We start from the raw sequence: 25,476 nt of genomic DNA on the forward strand, positions 1-25,476 counted from the left end.
TTATTTAGGTAAAATTGTCATTTTTATTATATTAGCTCGACCCAGCAATGAGCAATTGATATTTTTCCAATTAGTTAGATCAGACTTTATTTGTGTGAAAAGTGTTTTGTAGTTGTGGTCATATAGGTCCTGGGTTTGTTTTGGCAGGTAGATTCCCAAATATTTTATAATGTCTAAAGTAACTTTAAATGGGATTTCTATTTCTATCTCTTGCTGTTGAATTTCATTGGAAATATATAAGAATGCCTAGGATTTATGTGGGTTTATTTTATATCCTGCAACTTTGCCAAATTTATTTATTGTCTCAAGTAGTTTTTTACTTGATTCCCTAGGATTCTCTAAGTATATCATCTGTAAAAAGTGATAGTTTGGTCTCTTCTTTGTCTAATTTGATTCCTTTGATTTCTTTTTCTTCTCTAATTGCTACTGCTAACATTTCTAGTACCAGATTGAATAAGAGGGGTGATAGTGGACACCCTTGTTTCACCCCTGATCTTATGGGAAATGCTTCTAGCTTCTCCCCATTACATATAATACTTGCTGATGGCTTTAAATAGATGTTACCTATTATTTTAAGGAAGGCTCCATTTTTTCCTATACTTTCTAATGTTTTTAATAGGAATAGATATTGTATTTTGTCAAAAGCCTTTTCTGGATCTATTGAGATGATCATTTGGTTTCTGCTAGTTTTATTGTTGATATGATCAATTATACTGATTGTTTTCCTAATATTAAACTATCCTTGCATTACTGGAATAAATCCTACCTGATCAAAGTGTATTATTCTTGAGATAAGTTGCTGTAGTCTTTTTGCTAGTATTTTATTTAGAATTTTTGCATCTATATTCATGAGGGAGATTGGTCTATAATTTTCTTTCTCTGTTTTATCTCTTCCTGATTTAAGTATCAGTACCATATTTGTGTCATAAAAAGAATTTTGTAGGACTCCTTCTTCACTAATTTTCCCAAATAGTTTGTAGAGTATTGGAATCAATTGTTCTTTAAATGTTTGATAGAATTCACTAGTAAATCCATCTGTCCCTGGAGATTTTTTTCCTAGGGAGTTGACTGATGGCTTGTTTAATTTCTTTTTCTGAGATGGTGTTATTTAAGTAACTTACTTCCTCTTCAGTTAATCTGGGCAACTTGTATTTTTGTAAATATTCATCCATTTCCCTAAGATTGTCAAATTTATGTGCATACAATTGTGAAAAATAATTCCTAATTATTGTTTTGATTTCCTCTTCATTGGAGTAGATTCACCCTTTTCGTTTTTGATACTTACAATTTGGTTTTCTTCTTTCTTTTTTTTTATCATATTGACTAAGGATCTATCAATTTTGTTGCTTTTTTCATAAAACCAGCTCTTAGTTTGCTAAGACTTTATATACAATGTGACATCTGAGCCTCATGATGAGGAAGCTACTACAGGTATTTTTATCTCCATTTTACAGAAGAGGAGACTAAGGCTCCAGGTGGTTAAATGCTTTGCCTGTGGTCATATAAGCTAAGTAAATGTTGAAGCAGGATTTGAACACTGGTCTTAGTTTTGATGTTCTGTAGTTGCTATTCCACCCCAAGGATATTCTATTTGTGGATATGTATGAGATAGCAAATTATTGATTTTATATATTAGATGATGAGTCAAATGTTAGCAGATTCTCTGGGATTCCTGAGCCATTGTGCCTCATTTTGACAGACTTGAAAGTGAAATGAGGTTGTTATTCTGAGGATTTTCTAGCATATACATATTTGTCCAGTTGATTGAGATGTTTCAGATGAAAATCTGAAACATATGCAAATTTCATATATATGAAATACATGCAAATATATGCAAAGCATAAATTTAAATTTCCTTTGAAATGTTGTTGCCATTCACAAATTAAAGACTAGAAATGCAAGCTGGAATCACAGAAACCAAGATGGAAGAGGCCATCTTTTAAGAAATACAAAAAAAAAATAAAAATACAGATTATCTGCCTTGACTTTGAAAACTATATTCTAGCATGAAATAGAAGGTGAATCAGAAGTGGTACTATTTACCCCATGATTTAAAGGTAACTTGTCAATATTTCTTGGATACACATTTGATACACAAGAAAAGGAAAAAAATAAAAATATTAATAAAAATTTCTTCATCTTATTGAAAGAAATGTATTAGTTATGTCAATGCAATTTGCTACTGGTAAATTGTTAGTGGTCAGATAGTTGACGCAGAGGATAGAATACTGGGCTTGGAATCAGAAATACTCATCTTCCTGAATTCAAATGTGGTCTCAGATACTTACTATCTGTGTGACCCTAGGTGAGTCACTTAACCCTGTATGCTGTTTGAGGAAACACAGTTTCCTTATCTGTAAAATGAGCTAGAAAAGAAAATGGCAAACTACTCCAGTATCTCTGCCTAGAAAATCCCAAAAGGGGTCACAAAGAGTCAGACATGAATGAAAAATGACTAAACAACAAAAATTATTAATAGCAACTCTTCATTTTGTTTTGTTGAAAAATGGATATGCTGAACTATCTAGAACCTTTAAGGATTTTATTGTTCTTCTATTATATAAATAAAAGAGCTATGCTAAGGGAGCAAATTAAACTTTATTTTCAGTTCAGTCTTTTTATAATAAATAGGTTTATTTATGATTCATCTCATTTCTACTCTTCTATTAGAAAGGAAAACCAAAATCTCCCCCATCCCCTCTGACATGTTTTTTTCCTGGAGTTGCTGGCCCAACATAGAGAATCACCAAATAGTAACCATATAAAGATGATGCAAATATTTAGGAGGAGCCAAACTGAGAGTGTAATTCATATAAAAATAGATTTGTAATTCTACCTGCTTGAGCCTTCCATTTCCATAGGATAAAATAAATTTTAAGATCTTTCCCAATTCTACTCTATAGAAAGATTGTGCTTTATTCCATTCTGATCATTCAAACATTTAAAAAATAAGAATGATGATTTACCTAGGTAAAAATCACATGGTATTATTTGGGATTTTTTTTGTTTGGGTGCCTTATAGAGAAGGGTAGATGTATGAGGTAAGAAGTAGAGTGGTATGATTAAGACCTTAGGCCCCACTATACAGGTTCATAGACCAAAAATATTCTATAAGTTACATAACTACTGTAATATTTTTCTTTGCTTCTGTAATAACAATTTCAAAATGAATTACCTTAAAGCCCCTGAGAATCATGGCAGAACAAAGAGTTAGAGGAATCTTGAACAAAGCCACTTCCTGCTGTACAGAGGAAGAGGTGGTATATAGGATTTTGGAAATTGTATTATAAGTGATAGGTAGTATTATCCCATGTAGCCTTTCCCTTTATTAGGTTTGTGTACTATCAATTTCTAGCCCATTTGCTTAAGCAGCATTTCTCGAAATATGATCTGGGATCTCTAACACCCTTATAGAGGGTTCATGAGGTCAAAATTGCTTTCATAATAATTCTAGGACATTTTCATTTCTAATACGGTAAATATCAGTTGATATGATCCACATTAAAGAAAGTTCTTTGGACTTTTTTTTTTGCTTTTTGGAGGGGAGAAGGCAGGACAACTGGGGTTAAGTGACTTGCCCAAGGTCACCCAGCTAGTAAGTGTTAAGTGTCTGAGGCCAGATTTCAACTCAGGTCCTCCTGACTCCAGGGCCTGTGCTCTATTCACTGTGCCACCTAGCTACCCCTCTTTGGACTTCTTAGTAATATTTAAGAGCATAAGGGATTCTGAGACCCAAAATTCTGGGCTATAGAATCATGATCAATATATTGTTTTTAATTAATCTCTAAATTGTCTGCATTGAGTCATAGGTTTACAGTTAGATGGGACCTTAGAGGTCTTCTAATTCAATTCTCTCATTATACAGATATGAAAACTGAGGATCAGGGAGGTGAAAATTACCCATCTAAAGTCACATAGTTAGTCATTGGTTGAGGCAGATTTCAAACCCAGGTTCTTTGACTCTAGATCTAACACATTTTCTATTATGCAACAATGTCAAGATACATTTACTTGATAATACTCTTTTATTGAAACCCTAACATTAAAAGTAGGACTAGATGATCTCGATGGTTCCTTCCAGCTGCATATAACCTATAAATCAGCTATGTACTTTTATCTCATATCCCTTGAGGGAAAATGTGCAGAATGTGATGCTTTCTTGACTTCCATTTCCTCTGCTAGCTTGCAATAAATGAAATCTTATCAATTGCTAAACCAGTCCTTCGACAAACATTTGTTTCTGTGTACTTAGGCAGTATGTTAGGTGCTGAGGATATAAATATGAAAGTGTGTGTGTGTGTGTGTGTGTGTGTGTGTGTGTGTGTGTGGTGGGAGGGTGAGGAGGGAATAGCATGTATATATTGACTTTATTCAAAAGACACAAAGTAATGGGAGAGGGAACAAGGTACTCTCAAACAAGTCAGATCAGAAAAGGCTTAATGCTTAAAGGGGCACTAGAGCTGCTGGGTCTTTAAGGAAATCAGAGATTCTAAAGGTGGAGTTAAGGTGGGAGTGAGTTTCAGGCATGGAGAACAGCAAATGCAAAAGTATAGGAATGGCCAATGTAGTGTCAAGTATGAAGAATAGTAAGAAGGAAAGTTTGACTGTATCTCCAACCTTGACCAAGGAGTAATATGCAATTAGACTTGAAAATAATAGGAACAATGCTGTGAAGAATTGTAAATGCCAAAGAGAGGAGTTTATATTTTATTTTAGCTGTGGAGTTTACAGAATGATATTGTCATATCTGTATTCAGGAACATCACTTTGGCAGTTAGGTGAAGGACCAATTGAAGTTGAGAGAGACAAAGTTAGAAAAAATAAATTAAGAACCTATTGCAATAGTCTAGATGAGGGGTGATAAGGGTCTCACCCTGGATGGTGACTTTGTGAATGGAGAGAAGAAATGAATATGACAGGCATTGTTGAAAAATCAGTGACAATGAACAAGACATTAGTTAGACTCCTAAGAAAAAATCATGAAGAGAAGATGTATTTCACAAGTGCATTCTACCAAACATTTAAAAAATTTAATTCTAATGCTATATTAACTATTTAGAAAATAGACAAGGAGTCCTACAATATTCCTTTTACAACACAAATATAGTGCTAATGTCTAAACCAGGAAGAGCAAAAAGAGAGAAAGAAGACTATAGAGCAATTTCCCTAATGAATATTGATACAAAATATTTAAATAAAATACTAGCAAGGAAATTAAAGCAATATAACACAAAGATCCTACCAGGTGGGATTTGTACCAAGAATAAAGAGCTGATTCAATGTTAGGAAAGCTATTACCATAAATGACTAAACAAACATAAATCAAATTATTATATCAGTAGATGCAGAAAAAAAAGCTTTTGATGAAATACAGCACTCATTCCTATTAAAAACATGAGAAAGTATAGGAATAAATGAAGTTTTCCTTAAAGTAAGTAATATTTATATAAAACCATTAGCAAGAATTATCTGTAGTGGGGAATTATGCTAGAAACCTTTGCAATAAGATCAGGGGTTAAGCAAGAGTCCCCATTATCACCACTATTATTCAGCAGTATACTAGAAATGCAAGCTGTGAGAGAAGAAAAAGAAACTGAAGGAATTAGAATGGACAATGAAGAAATAAAAGTATCACCCTTTGTAAATGATACAATGCTGAAATTGGAGAATCTGAGAAAAATCAAGTAAAAACTACTTTAACAACTTTAGTAAAGTTGGAAAATATTAAATAAATCCACATAAATCATCAGCATTTCTATATATTACAAATACTTGGGAGTCTACTGGCAAAGACAAACCCAGATACTATATGAACACAATTGTAAAATGCTTTTCACACAAATAAAGTCAGATCTAAACAAATGGAAAAAACATTAATTGCTCATACGTAGTTCAAACCAATATAATCAAAATAGAATGCTACCTAAATCAATTTACTTATTCAGTGCAACACCAATTACTACCAAAAAAAATGTTTTATACAGCTAGAAAAATAACAAAATTCATCTGAAAGAACAAAAGGTAGAAAATATGAGGCAAGCAATGACAAAAAGATGTGAAGAAAGGTAACCTAACCATAATAGATCTCAGACTGTATTACAAAACAGTAATCATCAAAACAATTTGGTACTGTCTAACAAATAGAGTGGTCGATCAGTGAAATAGATTAAGGAAACAATACACAGTAGTAAATGGCCATAGTAATCTTGTGTTTGATGAACCCAAAGACCTAAGCTTTTGGGACAAGAGCTCACTATTTGACCAAAACTGCTGGGAAAACTGGAAGGCAGTTTGACCCAAACTAGGTTTATAGTAGCATCTCACACTGTATAACCAAGATAATGTCAAAATGCGTAAATGATTTAGACATAAAGAGTGATGCCATAAGTAAATTAGGGAGAATGGAATTATCTGTCAGATCTGTGGATAAGGGAAGACTGTGTGACCAACTAAGAGCTAGAGAGTATTACAGGGTGTGAAATGAATAATTTTGATTATGTCAAATTAAAACATTTTTTCCACAAGCCAATCCAATGCAGCCAAGATTAGAAGGAAGGGAGAAAACTGAAAAATAGGTTAGGAACTTCTGACCTACTATGTGCCTACTGTTACCTTACCACTACTTAAGGAAAGGCAGGTTTTGTTGATAGTGGACCTTGTAAGTAACTTTATAAAATGGTGGATGATGTGATCAACTCTCATCTAGTCTCACTGTAGTTTAAGAATCTAGAACAAATTATTCATTTGCTTCTTGAGCTTTTCCATTCATTAGGTTATGGTGATGGTTTGTGATGATAGTAAATGAGAAAAGGTATTCATCTGAGAAAAGTGGATTGCTTTTGCTGATCACTAAGGGGGAAAGCCATCAAACCTCTAGGCTTTGTTATTTCTTTCTCCAATGTGGGCTCTAATATTGTATGACATCCAAGATTTTGAATGATAAGTTGTTTCATAAGAGATGGTATTACTGAATGGTTTTGTATTATTTTTTTCATTTTTTCCTAATGATTTTAATGATTAGGCAAAATTTTCAATTCCTAAAGGAATCAAATCAACATCATAAGTAAAAATACAATGCAGAAAAATTTATCAAATAATTTTTGGTGGTTTTTGCAGTTCAATCAATTTACATAGTTGTAAACTTCCATAAATATTTTTTTCAGTCAGATAAACTACAAATTATAATACCAGTCTTCAAAAAAAAATAAAATAAAAAGAAGCACTATGATAGAAAATATGGTTTATTCCCTTGGTTATCTAAGCAGACCAGATGTTCTGGGTATGTTGGCCAATCTGAAGAGACTCCCCTGGAATACAAAATTGTTCTAGTTTTAACAGTATACCTTATAGTGCAGCAATTACTTTGAAAATAAATATTTCTTCCCTTAACACAAATAAAATGTAGATGCCACCTTTAACTCTGACAATTTTCCCCAGAGCTGTTTTGGAGCATTCCATTTTTCTGTATATATTTGCATGACAGTAAAAAAAAAAAAATTCCTAAAAAAAAAAAAAGTGAAAATAAAAACATTCTCTTGTAAGAGAATTCATTTTGAGCATCATTGAAGTTTGACACCCTGAAATAGGCTAATCTTGTCCCACTAGACAGTCAACTAAGATGCCTTTTGTCTTGATTCCCTAATTGGTTTTGTTACTCCCCATCACACTTGGTCTTAAAAGAAAGCAACAGCAGTATGTACTCACATACATTTGTACAAAAATGTAATTGGTGTTTTCTGTAGGAGTGCTTGTTTCAAACATTGCTTTTATAATGCTAAGAAGAAAATTTGCCTGGGTTGAAAACTGCCTCTGTGGAAATAAATGTATGACTTTCACGGAGTGAAGAATTTACTCCCAACTCCTCCTAGCAATTAGTGATCTTTTTTTTTTCTCCAAACGCGTTAGCATTTTCAGAAGTGCATCTCTACAAAGAAGCATATAGTCATTGGTTCTAGTATGTAGAACTAATGTAGATAAAAGAATTTGATGTCACAGGAAAAACAAAACAAGCACTGAACTATGAGTCCAGAAAACTTGATTTTGATTCCCTACTCTTTTACTTATTTTCTATATGAACTTGCTTAGCCTCTTTGGGTCTTAGTTTTCTCATCTATAAAATAAGGTAGTTTTATTAGGTGACTATTAAGGTCTCTTTCCATTCTAAAATTCTGTGAATTATAATATATGTAGGGATGTTCGTGAATCTAGGAGGTAGTCCTGGTTGAGAGCCAGGGTCTGAATGCAAGCATGGGATTTGCATATAATTAACAGCAAGAACCAACACAAACCCCCACCAATTAGTCTACTGAATCCAACAAATGGCATCCTAGGAATCTAGTTCTGTTTTTTAAACCATAGTTATGTAAATGATGAAGCCTGACCAATCTTGAGAGAGGAGTTACTATAATGCCTGAGATTCTCAACATAGGAGAATATAAGGTAGGGAAAAGCACACAAAAAATTTTAAACTTTGAAAAAAAAAGTCTGCTGAAACAAATCTTCAGAAGCATCCACAGCCTGTAAAAAATAAGTTTTCTGAATCACTAAGGACATTTGAGCAAGGACAGTTCACTTCTCAATGTATTAATCAAGGAATGCATCATGGAGAAAGCAGAATTTGAACTAGGACTTGAAAGATGGATAAGATTTTGTAGAGGAGTATCATCAGTAGCTTCCCACTCAAGTAGAAACAGAAACCACTGAACCACACATAAGAATCTCTTCCCTTAGAAAATAACATATTAACATTATATATCTTTATTGCATTTTAATTTATTTTATTATTTTCTAATTACATTTTTATCTGATTTGGACAACACTCAGCAGTATTGTTGACCCTGTGTCACAGTGCCTTCAAAGGACATTTAATAAATGAAGTTATTTCACTGTTTTGGTGGGAAACCTTTAGAACTAATGTTTTGATCAAATGCTTCATAAAGTTTCATCATTATTAAGGGACTACTCTCCTCAATATGTGAAGTTACATAGTATGATAGTTTGAGTGGTATCCTTGGAACCAGAAGGGCTTGACTTTGGCTCTCTTTTCTGAACTTCCCTAGCTGTGTGATCATAAGCAAGTTACACTCCGAGTTTTAGATGAAATCAGGCACCTCCAAATTCACATGAACCTCTAAAAGATGTTTGTTTATCATGTGGAAGCATCACCTCATTTTAAACTAGTGGACTGACTGTATCTTATTTCTCTTTTTTTTTTCTGGGGGGGAGTGGTTTCAGGGGAGAGGAATCACATTATAACTGCTTCCAAATTGTGCTAATGTGTAATAGAATGCAGCAGAATATCTTTTCAGGCTGAGAATAATTAGCCTTCTGCTAGGAATAAGTAAAGCCACATTGCTCTGAAGAAATAAATATGGATGTGAATTTTTGTGGATGAATAAATCTGTATAAGTTTATCTCTTCATAAAGCAATGAGAGAGGGAAAAAATGCCCTTGATGAAATAAATGAATAAACTGGGATCATTATACTGCCTATCACATATTCCCCAAAATTATACTTTATAACATTCAAATCAATGCCTACTTTTTAAATCCTTTCAAAACTGAACTAGACAATCTTGAGGAAAAAATTCCTGAATTAAGTTACTTAAAATAGTAAATTACACAACACATATCTGTGTGTCATATATATGTATAATAGGCACACATATATGTATATATACATGCTTACATACACATAGGTGTGTATGCCAAGGTAAAGACTTCAAAGCTATCTGCCAACTTTTGTTTACTTCTTTGTTAATTTATTTACTTCTTAATAAATATTTATCATTGAGAAAGTTTCCAAACATTAACACCAGGTGCAGGCCTAAGAAATATCTCAAAATGTACCAGGTAATTAGAGTAGAATTAGTTTAATCCAAATACATTTATTTATGACACAGTGAAAAGAAAGCTGACTGAACCAAAAAGACCTAGATACAAGTTTTACTTCTGATACATACTGTGTGACCCTGGGCAAATCATTTAACTGTTCAGTGCTACAGATAACACCCTAAGACCATATCATGAAATCCTTTATCCGTACGGGGAGTTTCCTCACCTGGGAGTCCCAGTGCAGCTGAAATCACAGGTGCAGTCCTCATCTCTATCCCACGTCTGATATAATTCAATACACTTATAGATGACATGTTATTTGTTTTAATTAGTTGTTTCTTTTAAAATGTTGCTTGGTCCAAATGTCTTCATAAGAAAAAAAATTGTAGCCATTGCTCAAAATGTTGGTAGCAAATCTAGTTTTAAATGGAAGCAATTTATTCAGAAACCAATCTACGGCTGCAGCAATAATCAATGTGTTTTCCCTCAGCCCCATCATGGAGCTGCCGAAGGACTGTTGTTAATTGCCTGTAACTAAAAGACTGCTGTGCCCTTAAATGTAACTCTTTGGCACTTGTTCATTTGTTGTGTTTAAGTGAATGCCAGCTTCCCTTAGGTTTTGCCTAGTAATTTTCCTTTACAATTTTCACATTCAGTCTTGGTCCCTTAAAGGGGGCAAAGTCTATCATTTTAACAACAAAACACAAAAGGCTAAACAGATTTTAAAAGCTTTGCACTTTCTCTTTCCTTCCTCTGATGTGGAATTGTGCTGAAATGGAATCTTTTTAGAAATGCTGCCTCTCTGGGCAACTTGAACTTGAGCAGAAAAGCAGATCACACTTCAAAAGGAGAATAACATTTGCTGTGGTAACAGGACTCACATTTTAATGTAGAGATAAATAAATCAATTGACTGGAGTTGTGACTGTTAACAGTGACAATTTTCAACTTCCAGCAGTTTTCTGCTGAACCAGTGGAGAAAGAGCATTGGGGACCATACATTTTAATAAATGTTTTCAAAAGGGAGCAAGTAGATATGAAAACTCCAGAAACTGTAGATTGCAGCTGTTATGAGATATTGTATATAATATATAGGTTATTTATCATATATGAATGGTGAGACATGCTATTAATATAATGCATATTAGTATATTTATATATACATACATAAACACTTTTAAATAGCAATTATCTTGTCAAATGACAGCTTTTGTGATTGCAGATAGCCTCAGAGTCAGAAAGATGTGGGGCTTCAAGGACCCTCTGTGGCATACTGTGACCGAGTGATGCTAGGCAAGTCATTTAACCTCTAGGTACCCCAGGGAACTCTGAAAGCCTATAAATTGCCTTAAAGAAACATTGGAAGAAAGGGGTCCTCACTAAGAGCTCCTTAGGTCCATGAAATCACAGTTCTTTTCAGAATAAAATAAAATCCTTTTTGTGGTAGGGTGGAAGAGTTTAGAGCAGAATTGGGGACCCTGTGGCCTCGAGGCCACCTGTGGCCCTCTAGGTTCTTGAGAGAAGCCCCTTGACTGGATCCAAACTTCACAGAACAAATCCCCTTAATTAAATGATTTGTTCTATAAAACTTGGATTTAGTCAAAAGGCCAAGGACCTAGAAGGTCACGTATGGCCTAGATGCCACAGGTTCCCTACCCCTGGTTTAGAGTGCTGGGCTAGATATTAAGAAGGTCCAGTTTGAGTTCTCAGATATGTGAACTAGAAAATATTACTTAACCTATATGAACATCAGTTTCCTCATCCATAAAGTGGTCATTATTGTGCTGTATTCCCTACCACTCAGAGTTACTATAAGGATCAAAGAAGATATAATGTATATGTAAGACATACAAAGTAATTGCAATTGCAAACTTTCTCTCCATGTGCGTCATTCTATTCTATTCCATCCTTTCCTGTCCTGTGCTATGCCATGCTATGTTATTCTTATCTATTGGTTAGATTATATTATGATAGGTGATAATATGTTAAATCACATATGCACATTGTAATCATGTATCAAATATATTTATTGAACATATAATAACATGGAAAGCATCCTCTTAGGCTCAGTGGAGGAAACAGAACAATGTAAAATATGTTCCCTGCCCTCAAGAAGCTTAAAAGACCCACACAAATTTGACCTTCAGGAGGTCTTCTCTAATTATCTTCTGGATCATAGACTTAGGATCACCTTATATATTTTAGGTTTTCTATTGGTTCCTTACCCTGCCCTTTCCTCCTTTACTGGATTGTAAACTCCAAGGGTTTAGGGTCAGTGAAACTTATCTAAACTTTGTATCTTCCCCAGCACCCAGAATATAGTTGACCTTGAATAAATATAATTGTATTTTTTATGTTGTATGTTAGAATTGAATCTCTACATTTGTAACATGAAGAAAAGTTTTAAGGCCTATCTGTAACATTTTGAGAGTTGATTCATACCAACAAAAGTTTGGCTTCTGTATGCTTAATTTTTATTCTCATAGTTAATGCTACAGGAAATCCCCCCAAATGACCCCAAATATATATTGCACACACTTTGACTATATGTTTGATATCATATACATATAAATGCAAATAAATATGATCATATACATAATTTTTGCACATATACATGCATATTCACAAATTAGAGGCATTCAATTAGCAAGAACATTATCCTTTAGATTGTGTAATTACTAGGCTATGATCACATCATTGCTATATTTCGTTATGTTTGAAGTTTTAATGTTGAAAGCATGTTATAAACCTTAAAACAGTAAAGAATAATAAATTATTGTTGTCGAGATAAACAACATTCTAAACTTTCCTGCTTACCACATGTCATTGTTGATGTAAGCTCCTAAATAGGTCAGCCCTCTATTTCTCCAGTGTCTGAGCTATTTCACACTTTGAAGTGATCATGCCTGGCATGAAGTTTCCCCTTTTATTTATTGGATTTGTTAATACTTGCTGACTAGATTAAAAATAACACTTACATAAAGACCAATGATGTAAATATTGTCTGAAGTGTTATTTCTGCTTTTAGGAGTCATAGGGAGGTAAATCCATTGTGTCTGGGGGTTGTTTTTTTCCAAAATGGACTGACATAAAATAGAATCCTCGGGAGATACGCTAAACTGATCTGATCACCAGAGGCAGACAAGATGGTCAGGCACAACGCCTTCCTTTGGAGTTCAGAGTGTTGACTGGGGGCATCCATAGAAGCACTAATCCCAGTATGGGCAACAGCACCTTCATCAAAGGGCTGCCTACAGCTATAGGAAACCGTGCAGCAGTGCCAGCTCTTTAATCTGCTTAATACTTCCCCTTGGCTTAGGGTTTGGGGCTGCCAATTGTACAATCCCCCCCTAAAATATAATTGACCTTTCAGTTGTTTGTTTCTAAATAGATTTTTTTTAATTCCAGGATTATTCCAAGCTATGTTTCAGAATCAGACAACACTGAATTCATAAGAAGGCCATGGAGCAAATAATTGTTGTCTCTATATTCTTATCTATTATGTAGAGTCATCCATTTCAGCTATCTTCCCTCTAAGTCTCCATTAATGCCTAAGAAAGGAAGAATAGAAAGGAAAAAGGCTAGAAAAATGGGAGAAGGGGATAATTTATACCCAAGGTTGACCTGTCCATATGTGCCCTGTATGCATAACATCCCAATCATGGCATATACAAAGAGATATTAGTATCATATTAATAAATTGTCCTGAGCTTTGCAACATGATATAGTTTTTTTGAGCAATGGATTTAGAATCAGGAAGAATTGTCTTTGAATCCCACCTCAAACACTTACTTAGCTGTGTGACCCTGGGCAAGACACTTAATCACTTTCAGATTCTGTTTCCTCATATAAAAATGGGCTCAATAATAACACCTAATTCGCAGGGTTGTTAGTGCATTAAATGAGAAAATGGGCAAAGCAAACTTAGCAACCTTAACGTGCCTTATAAATGCTAGTGTTGTTTTTGATGATGATGATGATGATGATGATGATGATGATGATGCATTATGCTCTTAAAACAAACGTTCAGCAAGGAAAAAAAATGCCTTTGACATTTGTGAAAAGAATTCAAAAGGGAGGAAAAACTCCATCACCACCAAAAAAACCTGTCCAGTAGCCATTCTATTTTGCAGATTTCACATTAATTTCCTTACACCCTAGGACATTCAATCATTTGCTTGATTATCTTTTGTAATATTTGTAAAATCCAGTGACTTTTAGAAACATGTTCCATGACCCTCTGCTGTGCTCTTAAAATATTAGAATAAGGAGTGAGTTAAGCCATGTGCTTTCTAATCTTACAATGTATCCAAGTAAAGACATATAATTCAAAGATACACCCACTGAAGCGTCCATGATGTTTTTCCTATGACTAGCTGATATGAAGCTTTCTTCATATCCCTTACTGCCACAGAGACATAGAAACCTGAATTTGCATGGAAAAAGTAGTTGCTTTTAAGAGGAGGTACCTCATCTCAAATATGGAAAAATCACTAGGTGCTTCCTGAATGGATCATTTGAATAGTTTAAATTATTCCTGCCAAAGATAAGATTAACTGTTTAGTAGAGATGTTGTAGTTATCAGGACTGACTAAATAGTTAACATTTTGAGTTATTATAATGAACTTTGCCCAAGCACATATAATGCCAAGAGAACTAAGTTATATGATAGTGTAACCCTGCACATGTCTACTACCAAAAGTAACATTATACCTACTTCTTAACCCTTTCATTTTAATTAAAGTAGGAAAAAATATAACTAAAGATTGTTGCATGTGTATATGTGTGTATGTATATATGTATATATACATACACATTTGTATATATGTACATATACATATACACATTTGTATATATGTACATATAGACAGCTGAGTTGGTCAATGGATAGAGCCCAGACTGGAATCAGGAAGAACTGAATTTTAATCTGGTCTCAGACACTTACTGGTGATGTGACCCTGAACAAGTCACTTAACCTTGTTTGCCTCAGTTTCCTCATCTATAAAATGAGCTGGAGAAGGAAGTAGCACACCACTCTAGTATCTTTACCAAGAAAATCTCACATAGGTTCATAAATAGTAGGCCATGACTGAATAACAAGAAGACCTACATATATTTTTTGATTTAACTACTGATTACGAATGGGGGAACAGGTAAAGATAAAAGTAACTGACCTTCATAATATGTAATGGAATGGAAAACCCTTATGAAAAGGATGGTAATAACCACACATTTGGAGTTGTTTAGGCTTGACATAGAAAAACTGCATAATGATCTCATTCATGCTTAATGGACCTTAGGCTTGTGTCATATGAATCATTTTATATTTTTTTTCCATTTAAATCTGTCTTTTTATGGCAATTAATCAAGAAAATATACTTTGACAATTGAAATATATGTATATATTCATGTATTTCTATTTGGATACATATCATTTACATGAATATATTTCAAATTACAAAGTATATACATATATAATATTACATATGGGTATCTGTACATATACCTATAAATATATGTGTGTTTACATATGTATATGTGTGTATATATATATATATACACATACACATATATATGTAAATGTGTGTGTATTCCTTTGTCCATATGTCTTATTTCTTTTATGTGGTCTTATGGCTTTACACACACACACACACACACACACACACACACACAATGGTCTATGTGTCCCAAATCTCATAAACATTTTTATTTAGAATCCAATTAGGAAAAATAGTGCTCTGCTACTTAGTATTAAACTGAAAGGAATGTTGGATATCAATCCATAACAAAAATTGGATAGTAATCAACATAGATTGCTTAATATAGAATTGGCACTGAATTTGAATTTGACTCTGTAGTATTTTGTTGGAGATTTCATGGAATCATGGTGTTTTGAGCTGGAAGGGAACCTTGGTGATCACCTATTTCAACCCCAAAACTGAAAAATACCACAATACTGAAAAAAAAAAGAATTTGCCCCACAATATACTTAACCAGTTGACCTCCTTTTTTTGAGGCCCTGCACTGAGGGAGAACCTGCAGCATCCAGAAGCCTCCCATCTCACTTTGAGATAGCTCCAGTCTCAAAGGGAAGAAGTTTTTCCTAACATTAATTAATAGGGCTCTTTGTAACTTCCACCCATCTAACATAAATTCTGGTCTTTTGGTCCAATACAACAAGCCTTATTTTTTTCTGCCAATTGTAAGCTATTATGTTCTTTCCTTCCCACCTTATAAAACTCCCAAAAATGAAAAGAAAATAAGTCCCATCCCCCAATTGTCTAATCTCTTATTTTGGAAGATGGAGACTTTAAAGAGGAAGATGAACGCTTTGTCTATAAAAGTTAGAAAACACCTATCCTGTATGGAAAAGATTTGAAAGTGAGGTGAGAGAAAAACACCCACATTCATTAATTTAATCCCCAAACTGTGAAGTCAAATTGAACTTGTTATTTCCACTGGGATAATACAGTGCCACAACATGTTGTGTGCTCTCTTGCAGAACTGATGTATACAGTTGAACTTGCTGGTGGGTTGGGTGCCATTCTGCTGCTGCTTGTATGTTTGGTGACAATCTACAAGTGTTACAAGATTGATATCATGCTCTTCTATCGGAATCATTTTGGAGCAGAAGAAATTGATGGAGGTAAGAGATTATTCTAATTTATTTTATTTTTACCTTAATATTCTTGTTGTTTACATCCTCCAAATTCACTTGAGCATGCAAGCACACATGCACATATGGCTCTCTTGTTCCTGTAACAAAAAAAAGTGTTATCTAACAGTGACTTTCTCAATTGTTCTAAGCCCATTTGGTAAAAATCATCCTTTCTCCTGAGTTATATACAGTCTATGAAGATGTGGGTTTGGATAAACCTCTCCAAATAGAAACATGACACCAACATCTTTTAGAATTTGATTCAGAATACCGTATGCCGATTACAACCACAAATAGTGATTCAGAGAAGAGCCTTCAGCTTCCATCACCCTGTAATCTATATTGAAAGGGCAGCTTTATGTCCTCATGAGCAAGAAGCGTCTCTTCTAATTGTGTTCCCTAAATATGTAGGTGGAAGTGAATCTCAATTTGCTCCTTGTTTAAGCTGATCAGTTTCAATAAACTGTTCTGAGTATTTTAGAATTCACTCCAGTCAGTGAAATCTTTTCTTTCTAACTTAACTCTTTTTAACTAGAGCTAATGCAGATTTAAATTGTGCTTCTGAAAATATGGAGGGGGAAAGCACAAGTATTAAATAATAGTGAATCTAATGTTTTTGTTAGAGCAGAATAAACATGTGCATTTTTGTTAATAAATCCTAAATTAATTCCTAATTAGTTGCTCATTTGAATAGGGAATATAGTACAGTAGTTTGTACACATATTAGATGGTCAGCCAATGTTTGTTAAATTGCAACTATTTTATTGGATGAATCTGAATGAATTTCAGTACTTAAAATTAAGGCATCTAAACTATTGATTTGATAACTTAAGGTTAACTTATTTTACTACTCCAAGCTCTCCTTATGCATATAAAGTAAACTTCTATTTTGAGAAGGGCATTTATTGATAAGAATAGAGTTTAAATGATATATAAGTAGCTATGTTATAGAGAAATCATCCACATATAAGATTATACCAGCATTTAATTATTATTCTATCAGCACTAAAACTTCTACCATTGTTACTTTGGGTAAGTCACTGAACCTCCCTGAGGCTTAGTTTCGCCATCTATAAAATGAGGGGGAATGTTAGATTAAATGGCCTCTAAAGTTCCTTCTTTCTCTTGATCTATGAGCTGCCCTGGGTGGAAATATTTCACATATATATAGTTTTATGTATTTTACAATGTTATGCTTTCTTCACAATAATTCTATGAGGTAAGTAATAAAATTATTATCCCCAGTTAAATTATTATCCCAGATAAAAAAGACTCAGAAAGATAAAATTGTTGAACCATAATCACACACTCTTAAAAAATATCAGAGAGGACTCATACCCAAATCTTGTGACTTCCAAATCCAGTGTTCATTTTAATATTTCCCACTGTTCCCCATGGCTGCCTAGAGGCAAGGTTGCCACTGATGAGAGGAGTCCATATGACTGAATTAGAAGGCCTGCAAACCACTGCAAGGAAGCAAGATTTCAAAAACATTTGTGTTTCCCAATATGTAAAGGCATATAGAGTCTCAAGGGCAGAGTTCTCTTAATTCTGGATTTTGACCTCCCCTCCCTTCCAAACTTAAAGTTCTAACATCTTCATATCAGAGTTGGAACAAAGGAGATGTTGAGTACTAGTTGATTGAATACAAATATACAAATTTTTCTACAAATAGGTTAAAAGACAGTTTGTTCAACTACAGTATAAAGATGAAGTTTCCAAAATCAAAGGAGATACAGTCTAGTAACCAGAGAGGAAAGAAAATGTTTTTGCATCTAGTAATTGTTCACATCTTAATATTTATTCTTTTATATCAGAACAAGGAAAATGGTGTAACAAAAATGTTTGGGGCTATATTTATCTGTACAACTCAATTAAATTGAATTCATTTTTAGGTCACAAAATTAAGGGGAACAAACTCACAGGATATTTTTTCATAGAACCAGGGAGTTAGAAGAGCCTCACAAGTCATTTAGTCAAACCTGTGCCTAAATAGGAATTTTCTCTAAAAGATTCCTGATATGTGATCTTCTGACTCCCCCTTGAAGATTTCCAGTGATATTTAACTCATTAATACATAAGATTTCTAATTTCCTTTTCAGACTTCTATAAATATTGAAAAGTTTTTTCCAAATAAAGTTGATTTTGCATCTCTTCAACTTTCTCCATCACTCCTAATTCTACCTCCTAGGTCAAAGCAAAACAAACCTAATCCCTCTTCCACATAGCAGTCTTTTAACTGCTTGTTATGGACTGCTATAGTTCTCTAGCTCCTCAAGTATTCTTTAAGATAGACAGACAGAGATAGATAGATAGATAGATAGATAGATAGACAGACAGACAGACAGACAGACAGACAGACAGACAGACAGATAGATAGATAGATAGATAGATAGATAGATAGATAGATAGATAGATAGATAGATAGATAGATAGATAATCAGTCCAGGTCATTTGACAGATCTTTGGATAATGGGGATTCTCCATTATTTTTTTCTCTTTTTTCCTTTACTTTGAATCTTTATATTTCTCCTTCTAATACTGGAGATTGTTTTGTTTATAACGCTACTATTACTATCCTGCCCACCCTCTTGGGACCTTCTATAACCTTGCTTTGTCCCAATCTTCTATTGTTTTTATGAATTTAATGTACTTCTATTTTTAGTTTCAACTGTATGTTATAGTAAATCTTTATTCAGATCAAAGTGAGGTTCATGGCTTTGGCAGATGGGACAGTGATGTCTTCTCCCCAAACACCCCAAAGTCATTCTTCTTAAACTATTAAGAAAGTTCTGTACTGGCTACACTTGGGGATTTGGTGCTTTGTGAATCTCAGATAGTGAGTGCTGAGGTTGCCTTGAAGTTTCCTTGAAGTTTTACTCAGTCTTTTGAACTTGGCTCTTGACCTTGCCTGGCAGCTTCTCTATTCCACTATCTCTGCAAGAATCTGAACATTTCTCTGTGGAATCCTGGGCTAAGTAGCATAATCTAGAGACGATTATTTAAATGACATAGTGGAAAAGTACGTCTCCATGCCCAAATGGAGTGTTTGTGAGATATTTAGAATCCTCTCCATCTTTGTGATTTGCAACAATACCACATCCTCCATTAATGATTTTTTTTCAAATAGTGATTCAGAACTTATTTCACAATTTTTCTTAGTACCTTGGGATACAGTTCATCGGGCCTTGGGCACTTGAAATCATTGAAGGTAACTCACTGTTGCTTAATATAAATTAACTTATAACCACTAAAAAACAATGCCAAGGCTTAAGATCATTTTCCTTGTTGTAAACACAAATAACAAAATATTTGACTATTTCTTACCTTTCCTTCTTTAGTAGTTATCGTTCCAATGACCCTGATATTTTATGCCCTTTCATCTTTTGTGCCCCAACATAGCTTTTCAAATGTCATTTTTCTTTGTTTTGTACTTTGCATTCATTACCAGTTTCAATGAATTCTGTGTGAAACACTGCTGATTGATGCCACACTTTTGTATTGATTCTTATTACTTGCTCTTATTTCTGTCTTCTGTATAGAACTTATAAAAATCTGTGTTGTATATCTAAAATTTGTATAAAAATCTATGTTGGTAGGTGGTTTTTCTATGCACTCATATTGGATTCATTAGATTGTTCTCCATTTTCTTTGTGTTCAGTATTAAATGTACTTCTATGGTCTTAATTTAGCCTTTGGACTTCCTGGGTTAATTTTCCATACACAATTATAGACTATGATATCCTGCATGTTCCCTTTTTTTAAACTCTTAGAACTCTACTCCATATCTAGGTTGTGCTCCAGAGACTGTCTGGTTTTATCCTCCTTCCATGGTCACTGCATTCAAAGTATCATATTATTTCTTTACAAATAAGTTCCTTGGGGTGGAACAAAGATGGCAGAGAGAAGTCAGGGAATTGCCTGAGCTTTCAACCAAACCTCTACAAAGACCTTTAAATACTGCCCTAAAACAAATCCTGGAGTGGCAGAACCCACAAAAGGATGAAGTGAAACAATTTTCCAGTCCAAGACAACTTAAAAGTTTGGCAGAAAAGGTCTGTCACACCAAAGTGAGAGTGGAGTAAAGTCCTGTGCAGGCTGTGCCAGCTCAGATAGGGCCCCAGCAAACCAGGAAAAGGCCTTGGGAGTGAGTGAATCAGTAGCTACAGCAGCTGTTTTTGGAGCTCTCATGCCACAGATGGTTGGGGGAGGAGGAAGGGTGTTGAACAAGTGGTCAAAAGGAGATTAGAGGGGTCTCTTTTCTGGCACTGAGGGGCAGGACTCTGTTGCTTTGACCATACTCAGAACTATGTTGTAGTCGTGGGTGGCATGCCCAGAGCAAGGAGGAGCAATAACACATAAGAGCTTGTAGCCACAGTGGAGCAGGTACCCTCATCACAGTTCCAGGGCAGGAAAGAGTGTTTATGGTCACTTACAGACCTGAGCATAGGCCAGGAGAGTAATAAACACACCTCTCCTTAGATCATACTACTTTGGAAGACCTAAAAATTTATAGGTCCCTAGAAATATCTCTGAAAACACCTACACAAAACCCTTGAAGCTTGGGACAGGACACCATCTACCCTGAAAGCAGATTCCTCACTTTAGCAAAGAGTTAAAAGTCAGGAAATAGACTGGGGAAATGAGCAAACAGAACAGAAAAAGTTCTGACCATAGAAATTCACTATGGTGACAAGGAAGATCAAAACACAGACTCAGAAGAAGACAGCAAAGTCAAAATCCCCACATCCAAAACTTCCAAAAAATTTGAATTGGACATGGAAGAGCTCTAAAAAATTTTTGAAAATCAAGTAAGAGAGATAGAGGAAAGATTGGGAAGAGTAATAAGTGATGTAAGAAAATCATCAAAAAAGAGTCAACCTCTCGATAAAGGAGACAAAAAATATATTGAAGATAATAGCACCTTAAAAATAGAATATGGGGCAGCTAGGTGGCACAGTGAGTAGAGCACTAGCCCTGGAGTCAGGAGGACCTGAATTCAAATCTAGCCTCAGACACTTAACACAAAAACTGGCCATGTGACCTTGGGCAAGTGACTTAACCCCAATTGCCCTCCAAAAAAAAAAGGGAATTTAGGGGCGGCCAGGTGGCTCAGTGAGTAAGAGCACCGGCTCCAGTGTCAGGATGACCTGGGGGTCGAATCTGAGCTCAGATACTTAGCACCACACCCAGAAATAACTGGCCATGTAACCTTGAACAAGTTACCTAACCCCGATTGATTACAAAAAAAAAAAAAAAGAATATGAAAATAAAATGGAATATGTCAAATAATTAAACAGGTACAAAAATCATTGAGGATAAGAATGCCTTGAAAAGCAGAATTGGCCAAATGAAAAAGAGGTGCAAAATTTCACTGAAGAATCTTATCAGAATCGGCTCAAAGAGGGAATAACATGCACCCTCAATTATATATAGAAATCGATCTTACTCTCCTGCAAAGTAGGAAGGGAAGGGGATAGGAGATGAAGGGCACTCATAGAAGGGAAGGTGGATTTGGGAAGTCAGTTGTCAGAGGCAAAACACTTTTGAAGAAGGACAGAGTGAAAGAAGAAAGAGAATACAAAAACAGGGAAAATGGGATGAAGGGAAATACAGTTAGCAAACTTAACTATGAAAAAAATTTTTGAAGCAAGTTTCTCTAATAAAGGCATCATCTCTCAGATATATAGAAAAATGATCCAAACATATAAAAATAAGAGCCATTACACAATTGACAAATGATTACAAAATATGAAGAGTTTTCAGATGAAGTAACCAAAGCTGTCTACAGCCATATGAAAAAAAAAATGCTCTAAATTACTGTTGATTGCAGAAGTGGAGATTAAAACAATATTGAGGTACTACCTCACACCTATTAGCTAGGCTAATAGGACAGAAAAGATGATGAATATTGGAGGAGATGTAGGAAAATTGAAGCACTATACACCATTGATTCAACCAGTGATTCAACCATTCTATAGAGCAATTTGAAACTATGCCTAAATATTTATAGCAGAACTTTTCTGGTAGAAAAGAATTAGAAATTGAGAGGATACCCATCAATTGGAGAGTGGCTGAACAATTAATGGTATATGATTGTGATGGAATACTATTGTAATATAAGAAATGATGAACTAACTCCTCTCAGAAAAACCTAGAGAGACTTAATATGAACTGAAGCTAAATGAAATGAGTAGAACCAGGAAAATCAGCAATATTGTAGGATGATCAACTATAAATGACCTAGCTATTCTAAGCAAATATAATGATCCAAGAAAACTCTGAAGAACATATGATGAAAAATTCTGTCTATTCTTAGAGAAAGAACTAATGGAAACTGAATACAAATTGAAGCTTCCTTTTTAAACTTTTTAAAATTTTTCTTGGGTTTTTATTTTGGTCTATGTTTTCTTTTATAACATTACTAATATGGAAATATGTTTTGTATGATTCTACATGTATAAACTATACCAAATTGCTTGCCTTCTCAATGAGGGGAGTGGGAAGGGACATTTGCAACTCAGAACTTAAAATGAATGTTGAAAATTGTTTTTATATATCATTGGGAAATATTAAATTATTTTTTTTCTAAAAAGTCCCTTCTTGTTGTCCAGAATGAGATCTAGAATAACAGTTCTCATCACTCTTTTCTCTTATGAAGACTAAATTTATCATGAAAAGCTTGTTTTTAAGTTATTAACTCTACTGCCTTTAACAGGAGAGTTTTACAAATTATCTACACTTTTGAAGTCCCCAATAACTAATATAATATGTCTCCATACTATATTTATAAATCAATTCTTCGATCTTATAAATTTAGTTTCCTGTCATTTTGTCCTTTTAATTCAGAGGTCTATAGTATGACCTCCATCACTTTTGTTTATCTTACTATTGAACTTCACCCAAATTCTGTTCTGTTTACTGGATCTCCTTTGATGAGTATTTCAATTTGATACACATTGTACTACTTATTTTTATATGATCTGGTCATTGTGATTAAGGCATATCCTTCCATAAATCTATTCTACTTGTGAGTCACATCCCACTAAGTCTTAGTGATATCTCAGAAATGAAATTCATCTTCTTACTTTAGTTAAGAGGTCTAATTCCTCTTAACATTCTCTAAGGAACTGAAATAACTGATTACTGGAAGGACAGTGTAAAGAAACATGGTGGTATTGAATAGGTTGTACTATATTAGCAACTAAGAATTATACAAGAGAAGCAATATTCAAAATGTCATCAGAGATGTGTAGCCAGAAAAGGATTTGGACCTAACATATATGAGAAATAATATTTTAACAATCTGTTTTCTCCAATGAATTCCATGTAATTTCAAGAAATATTGTGGGAGGTCCTCAGTAGAGTGAGTAAACCTTCCAAGGAAAGTTGATAATGGGAAGAGACCCCCAGCATGAAAAGATATGCATATCTTGTTTTCTATATTTTTGGATAGAGTATCCATATTGATGAGGCCTCAGAGCTGTTGAAGCACCAAAGGGAATGCTATGCTGGAGTCATGTCCAGTTGCTTTACAAGAGCCAAATGACAAATTTTTAGCCTGAGAATGTTTACACTGGAAATTGGCAAATGCTACAAATGGGACTTAATTTATTGTTTTGTTGCTTAGACTTAAGAAAGTGATGTAGAAAATGTTAATAATACATATTTAACTTAGAAATCTGTTGTACATTTTTTTTCAGAGAGCTAGTTGTTAAGCATGTAATAGCATACCCCTCATGGAAGGTCTTAGATAATACTGCATATTTTTGTGAAGACAACTGAAGCATGGGTTTTGTTACTGCCTCTCTTTTTAAAATATTTCCTAGGAATTATTGGTCCTGTTACTATTAATAACATAACAATTCAAATGTATATAACACTGAAAATGTGCAAAGTGCTTTCTTCACATTAGCACTGTGATGTGGGTAGGACTAAAAATTATTTACATGAAGAAAGTGAGGTTCAGAGTGACTTGCCAGAGGTCACACAGCTAATAAGTGTTAGATGTGGCCTTTGAAACTAGGTCCAGTCCCAAAGCTCTTTCCTGAATCTCATCATGTCAGGCTGACTGTTCTTTCTATGTCCTACTAGCTACTCTTTGTCACTGGACATGTCAGATACATCAAGGAAATTTTCTCACTCCTCTTTTATTTTCCATTTAAAGTCCCTTTGATCAAATCCATATGTCTCCAAGCAAATGTGTTGTCATTTGCTCCCATTATACATACTGTGATCCCTGACCAACAGCCTATAATTGTGGTCTTTTAAGTCGTGGTCAAGAATTCTGGTTCTCATTCTCCTTTACCATTTCCCCAACCACCTATTCATTTCTCAGAAGTGCCTTTTTAAGTTTCTAAAGACTTTATCTGCAAACAATAACAATAATGATAACAATACTCACACCCTTAAGGTCCTTAGTTTCTTGTTCAAAACTGCCTGATACCTAGCAATGCCTTCTCAATTCCTGGTGGAACTATGATTTGCCCCCGTGTAAATCACCAGAAGTGGACAGTTGCTGTCAGGTTTGACAAATCTCGGGATCCTAGCAGTTATGCCCTGGGAAGACAGCATAGTCCCACTGTTGTTCATATCAAGTTGATATAAGGCTGTCTCAGATCCTCTCAGTAGCAAGTTGCCAAAGAGCAGTTCAGTTCAATCTAATTCAAAAGACAGCCGTGCTTGTTCTGTATAAGGCACTATAATACAGAGGCCACAAAGAAAAAATGAAACAATCTCTGCTTTCAAGAACTTTATATTCTACTGGAGATTTGTCCCTTTTCCTTTAACAAGTATTGGATGACATCTCTCTAAGTAGTACATGCAAGGTATCATTCATCATTGTAGCTTGATAAGTTGTTTCCTCTTTAGCACACGCAACTCCACCTTCTATGGCTAGTTCAACCCCCTTGTGCTATAGATGAGGGAATTGAGGTAGGGAGGGAAGGAAGGAGGGAGGAGGAGAGGGAGGGAGGGAGGGAGGGA

At 34.5% G+C, this 25,476-nt stretch overlaps 1 protein-coding gene across 1 annotated transcript in view; it reads left to right on the plus strand.

Moving 5' to 3' along the window:
• IL1RAPL1 (interleukin 1 receptor accessory protein like 1) overlaps positions 1-25,476 on the plus strand; it is a 1,610,170-nt gene that overhangs the window by 1,565,183 nt on the left and 19,511 nt on the right. The window contains exon 11 of the mRNA XM_069065664.1: positions 16,336-16,479. Within this exon, the coding sequence (XP_068921765.1) occupies positions 16,336-16,479 (144 nt within the window). The remainder of the gene's footprint in view (positions 1-16,335; positions 16,480-25,476) is intronic.

This window comes from Petaurus breviceps, unplaced genomic scaffold (genome assembly GCF_028583685.1).
Source record: "Petaurus breviceps papuanus isolate PSGF00001 unplaced genomic scaffold, PetGlider_PUasm1.0 90696, whole genome shotgun sequence".
NCBI lineage: Eukaryota > Metazoa > Chordata > Mammalia > Diprotodontia > Petauridae > Petaurus > Petaurus breviceps.